This window comes from Cannabis sativa, chromosome 5, assembly GCF_029168945.1.
Source record: "Cannabis sativa cultivar Pink pepper isolate KNU-18-1 chromosome 5, ASM2916894v1, whole genome shotgun sequence".
Classification (NCBI taxonomy): Eukaryota; Viridiplantae; Streptophyta; class Magnoliopsida; order Rosales; family Cannabaceae; genus Cannabis; species Cannabis sativa.
Window position 1 is genome coordinate 17,305,381 of NC_083605.1, and position 6,881 is coordinate 17,312,261.

The 6,881-nt window shown below is 39.5% G+C and overlaps 1 protein-coding gene across 1 annotated transcript; it reads right to left on the reverse strand.

Annotated features, from left to right (window-relative positions):
* Positions 1–5,821: 5,821 nt before the first annotated feature.
* On the reverse strand, positions 5,822–6,130 carry LOC133038184 (uncharacterized). The gene has a single exon (XM_061116267.1). The coding sequence runs from the start codon at positions 6,128–6,130 to the stop codon at positions 5,822–5,824; it is 309 nt and encodes a 102-aa protein (XP_060972250.1).
* Positions 6,131–6,881: the final 751 nt, after the last annotated feature.

A 6,881-nucleotide genomic window follows, 5' to 3' on the forward strand; every position in this document is an offset into this window, starting at 1 on the left:
AAGGATGTCATCGATAAACACTATGACGCAGTTATCGAGGAAATTCTTGAATATCCTATCCATGATATCCCTAAAGGCCGCATGAGCATTAGTCAATCCGAATGACATTACCAAAAACTCATAGTGCCCATATCTGGTTAGAAATGCAGTCTTTGGTATGTCTTCTTCCCGGATTCTGAGTTGGTTATAACCAGATCGTAGGTCAATCTTCAAAAACACTATTTTTCCGTGAAGCTGATCGAACAAATCGTCGATTCTTAGTAACGGGTATTTATTCTTGATCGTCAACTTGTTTAGCTCTCGATAATCAATACACATTCTGGGAACCATCTTTCTTTTTCACGAACAATAATATAGGAGCTCCCCAGGGCTATACACTGGGTTGGGTAAACCCAATATCAAGCATCCCCTGAAGCTGTAACATAAGCTCTTTGAGTTCTGCCGGAGCCATCCTATATGGAGCTTTAGAAACAGGTTCGGCTCAAGGTGTCAGGTCAATCACAAAATCAATTCTCGTTGCGACGGCAATCCCAAAAACTCCTCGGGAAACACGTCGAGAAAGTCTTTTACCACTCTGACTACGTCAGGCCCAAATGTTTTGACTCTACTGGACTCAATCACCACTGCTCAGAATCCTACACATCCACTCTGTAGTAGATCCCTAGCCCTTAATACAGAAATAACCGAGCTCCGAGACCCCTGAACCGATCCAACATAGACAAATGGATCTTCACATACTGGCCGAATACTTGGACAGAAAATCCATCCCAAGTATGATGTCAAACTCAGTTAATTCCAGCTCTATAAGGTCATCACTCAACTCCCTATCCTCGATCCTAACCGGAATAGACCTAGTGCACCTATTGGAGATAACCAACTCCCCGCTAGGCATAAGGGTTCCAAACACTCTTTCTAAAATATCCCAAGGCCTACCAAAAACATATATTATTCTCGTAGCCACATATGAGCGTGTAGCTCTTGAATCAAATAATACTGTAAACAATGAGTTGTTGACGAGAAGCTAACCTGTCACAACAGAACGACTGGCTGCGGCATCAGCTTGTGTGATAGCAAACATTCGAGCAGGTGTCGGTTTTACCTCAACTTTCAACTCTTTCTTTGTCTGAGGGCAATCTTTCTTGAAATGCCCCACCATGCCACACAAAAAGCATGTCTTCTGGTTGCACTCTCCCGGAAGATGTTTCTTGCAACGTGGGCAGTCAGGGTAAGAGTAACCCAGGCGTCCACCTCTGCTGTGGTTCCCACGGAATCGCTTACTCTGCCCCAAACCACCAGATGCTGGGGTAAGTTTCCTTTTCTAATCTGTGGTGGAATCACCACCATCCCTACCATAGGCAGGAGTAGGAAAAGTGGGGGTTCCACCAACATTCACAGTCACTCAAGGCCCTAGAAAGAATTTCACAGCACCCTCGGCTCTCAGAGCTTCTTCAACCATCTCAGCATAATTGGTTGCTTCAGTGGTAGTGATCACCGGATCATGACTAATCTTCACATTCAATCCAGCCAGGTACTTTTCTTTCTTACTGAAGTCCGTTGGCACAATACCCACAGCCAGATTGGCCAGACGATCAAACTTTGTCGTATAATCAGTAACCGACATCCCCTCGGTTTGCACTAACTTGGTGAACTCTTTCTGCTTACCGTTGCGGATGTCTTCATTATAATATTTAGAGTTAAACAACTCCCTGAATTCTTCCTAGGTCATAACCGTGATGTCCCAAGTGAGGGTTATCAACTCCCACTAGACGACAGCGTCCTCCTGGAAGTGGAAAGTGGCACAGAACACCCGATCATTAACAACCACTCCCATAAATTTTAGAATGCGCTCAATTACTGTGAGTCATTGCTCTGCCTTCATCACATCAGGACCTCCCAGAAACAATGGAGGTGCTTGCTTGCGAAACCTTTCGTATAAGGGCTCCATAAGGTTACCAGAACATGTTGTTCTGCTGGCACCGCTGGAGCTAGGCGTGAGCAACTTGCTAAGGAGGCACGACAAGAAGACCCTGCTACCTCAAGCTCTGAATTTCTTCATCCTGCTGGCGGATTCGATCTTGCATTTCTGCAAACCTCTGCTCCCAATCCGAAGGAGCTTGTGGTGGATTTACAGGTGACCACCTTGAGCTTTGCCACAGCCACGACCGCGACCAAGGGGATTTTGGGGATTTTGATTTCCCTTACTGCCTCTGGTCTAAACCATGTTACCCTGACTTCTTGTATTTCGCTGGGCGCCCATTTTATAGGACTTAGCTTGCGAACCAATAAGCCAGGCAGGTTAGACAGCGATCATAAAACTTAATACCGCTCTTACGAACTTAAAGGCAACACACTGAAAATAAAGAATTATAATCTAATATTCTTCCTAGCATGCTTTAATAATCAAAGAATTGTACATGTCTTAGCAAGCTTCTCTGATGAAGATTGTACATGTCTTAGCAAGCTTCGGTAGACAAACCAGGCAGCTCTGATACCAAAATTGTAACGTCCTAATGCTAAGGCATGCTACAGTGCTTTTTCAATTACAATGGTGTCTTTGCTAATCAAAGAATTTTCTTGAAAAACGTGTCAAATTAAAACTTTTATATCAATTATTAAACTTTATAATTTATAAAATTATTTACAAGTTGCGGGATCGCGTTTTAAACTTTTTTAAATATAATACTTCAAAATACATAATATCCAAGTCGCACAGCAACTAAAACATACAACCCTAGATGTCCCGAGACTGAACACTCCAGGTCGCGCTGCTTTGACATGTACAACCTCATCCAGCTCAGATTCACTCATGTTCAGCTTTTGCCTTTCCTTTACCTACACATTGAAGCAAAACTGTGAGTTGACAGACTTAGTAAGAAAAGCGTATAACATATCATATAACTTTTGACTTGCATTTAGGCACCCATACACCTATTTACCACACTCAACAGATGAGTAAGAACTACCATACTAGGGTATTGCAATTATACCACATACACTAAGTACCTCACCGTACGAGTGTTGGTAGGGTTTGTTTCATACCCTGAGTACCACTGAGTGATATACCACACACACTCAGTATTCACCCGTACTTGTGCTGGTATCACTATATTGTACTCTCAAATAACATTCACTATACCTATGCACTCTATACCTTAATTGTACAAGTGTTGGTAGTGCAATTAATACTTTAAGCATGCATATGCACATAACCTATACATACACTGAAACATTGATATCACACATTATACACAGTTCTTACCTTCTCTTTGAATTCAAGTGTGCTGGCCGACCTGAACGGAAAACCTCGCGCTAGATGGATGCCCTAATCACATTATGAAACCGGGTAAGTTACAAGATCAAAACCCTAATCCCACGAAACCCAAATCTACAACCCTTGGTTCTGCTATACTTTCTAGAGGTTACTGTAACTCTGGAAATAGGGAAACACCTAACCACGGCACGGAATGGACGAGAATTGAGAAAACGAAGCATTTGGGGATCCTGCAAAAACCGGTTACCCGATTTGCACCAGTACACACCAACTTTTTCATTTCTTGCTCAGTTCTCCAGCAAATGCAACCAAACCTTCAAGATTACCTGATTAGGGTATACACAACATATTCCAACCAATATTTCACAGAAAAACTTAGTGTAAACAAATATGCCATTAATGACCTAAATTTGAGTTTCAAAGTTCAAACTTGCTCAACTCCACCTCCATAGCTCAAATTCAATAACCAGAACTTAGTATCAACTTAAAATTAACATAAAATCAGAACCCTAAGAATTTCTAACCCTAACAACCCCTACTTAGCAAAATCACTACTCAACTAAAACTAAAATTCAAGAAGTAGATGATAAGGATGCTAGGGCTTACCTTGGGCTGATTTCCCTTGAAACTCTTTGTTGAAAACACCAAGAATCAGCAACCAATTCCTTGGTTTAGGGCTGGTTCGAAAGAGAGAAGAAGGAAGAGAGGTTATGTTGATTTTTGACTTAATTTTCTTAGTTTACTTAATTTCTTTCTAAATGAAATAAGATGGATTTCCCGCATAAATCCTTGGCAGCCACCTAACTCTACCCTTTTTGCTTTAAAACTACGGTATTTCTAAAGGTAGGGGTAAAATGGTCAAGTTCCATAACCCTGCTTAATCTCGGTATTTTATTTTCTCAAAAATAATTCCTAATAAGAAATAAGGTTCTAAACTTACCCATGTGATCAAACTAGCCATCCATCGCATTTTCTGTTGTCGCCTAGCAAAAATTACAAAAATTACATAATTAACATATAGGAGAAATAATGCCCTTAGATTTTAATAAAATCTCCGGAATTGTGAAATCATAACTCTAATACTCATTAATAATAATGGGGTCTACAAATAAATAAATTCATAAATAATAAATAACAGAAATTAGTGCTAATTGCCTTTAGTAATCCAAATTACTAAAGCGCTCATTACAATTCAGGTATGCCAGCCAAACTGAGTGGAACAGCTACTCGACGATTTACAGACCATTAAATTACATAATTCGTAAAACTAATGAGTGACACGCTAAAACACTATTCGGGGACTTAAACATGAAAGTAAAAGTTTCCATATCAATGGATAACATGGAAATACCCTAAATATTATAAAAATAGAAAAGACTAGGGTTCCCTAAAATGCCTCAACCGGTAGACCGGTTCCCCAACTAGAGTTCCGGTTCTAAGGGGTTTCCTGGGGACCAACCAGAATTCCAGTTCCTACAGGTCCCCTTGAACTGGAATTTGGATTCAGTGCAGGAAACAAACAAAACATCATAACCAATTCAATTCAACTCCAATTCACACCAAAGCTTCCATGATACCTAATTACATCATAATGAAGAGAATTCAAGCAACAAAAACAAGAAACAACCCCTGAAACTCAATTCACCGTTAAAGGCCAAAGTTTGAGCTCGAAAGCTCAAACATTATTCAAAAACAAAACCAAGCCTTCAAACTACTCCAAAACAATCAAAATAACCATAGTTCTACTACACAACACGAATGCAAATATCAAATTAAACACAGAACCCTAACCTTTATAAAAACCATGCCAAACTCAACCTTGAGCTTAAGAAAACATAAAAAGAGAGACTAGAACATTTACCTTGGATTAGGATCACTCTAATATTGCTAAATTGTTTAGAATCCAGTTGAAAAATTCTGAACACTAGTAGGTTCTTGGGTGCGCAAGCAAGGAAGAGGGAGAGAAGTTATTGTTTTATTTTTCCAACTTTGAATAATAGAAAATTAAACTAAATTTTATTTTATTAAATCAAGTGTAAGTATCACAGCGCTAAACCACTTCCAACATCTTGCACTAAGGGACAAATTAACAAAATGGCAAAAGACTATTTTCCCCTCGCCTAAAATGAAAGGCCACTTACACCTAGGGGTATTTTGGTCATTTCTAAACCACGAATAATTCCTGACGTTCCCAATGTCTAACTAAGTTGCCTTGCTACTACTAAAATACTGAAATGTGATTCCATTGGCTAATTGTTGCGTTCTAATGCTACTGGGAAAAAATATGCAAAAACATAAAATTTTATACATAGCACAAATAATACACCCTGAATTCAAATAAATCCCCATAAAATAATAAATCATAATTAATAATATTATTCATAATTAAGACCTAATTTTTGCTAATTCCAAATTAAAACTAAGCAGTCTTTACAATTATCCCCTCGTTAAAAGGATTTCATCCTCTAGATCTAACCTAAACAACTGTGGATATTGAGCCTTCATGTCAAACTCTAACTCCCTGGTGGCTTCCCCCACCTTACTATTTCTTCAGAGCACCTTGGCCAATGCTATGGTCTTGTTCCGAAGGACTTTATCTTTTCTGTCTGAAACCTGAGCTTGTTGTTCTATGTGTGATAGATCTGGATCAAGTTCCAGGTTCTCATAACTCAGCACATGGGTGGGATATGAAACGTATTTCCGTAGCATAGAGACGTGGAATATGTTGTAAACTGTTGGAAGTGCTGGAAGCAAGGGTAGACGACATGCTACCAGTCCAATCTTGTCGAGAATCTCGAAAGACCCTGTAAACCTAGGGCATAACTTGCCCCTTTTTTCGAAACTTCTGATCCCCTTCATGGAAGACACCCGTAGGAATACATGATCTCCTACCTAAAATTATACATTTCTATGCTTCAGATCTGCATAACTCTTTTTCTTACTCTAAGAGGCAAGCATTATGGCCTTGATCTTTTCTATGGCTTCATTAGTCCGTTGCACTGATTCCGGACAAAGGTATTTTCTTTCTCCCATTTCATCCAAGTGAATAGGAGATTTGTACTTTCTACCATACAACATCTCGTAGGGAGCCATCCATATAGTACTTTGATAACTGTTAGTGTATGAAATCTCTATCAGTGACAGGTACTTGCTCCAGGAGCCTTGGAAATCAATTACAAAGGCTCGTAACATATCTTTTTGTATCTGAATTATCCTTTCAGACTGTCCATCAATCTGAGGATGGAAAGTTGTACTAAACTTTTGTTTGCTACCCATATCCCGTTAAAGACAGTACCAGAATTTTGAGTTGAACTACGAATCCCTATCTCATATAATAGACTTCAGAGTGCCATGTAACCTCACTATCTTTTTCTTGTATAACTCTACATACTGATCCACTGTAAAGAATGTTTTCACCGGTAGAAAATGTGCAGACTTCGTAAATCGATCTATCACAACCCAAATAGAATCGTACATTCCCGTGGTCCTAGGTAACCCAAGTACAAAATCCATTATGATATCCTTCCACTTCAACTCAAGAAGTGTTAGTGGCTGCAATAATCCTGCCTGTCTCTGATATTCAGCCTTGATCTGCTGACAACTTAAGCAC

Bases quoted from the DNA above. Each gene is read 5' to 3' on its own strand.
- LOC133038184 (XM_061116267.1), bottom strand. From the start codon at position 6,130: ATGAAGGGGATCAGAAGTTTCGAAAAAAGGGGCAAGTTATGCCCTAGG.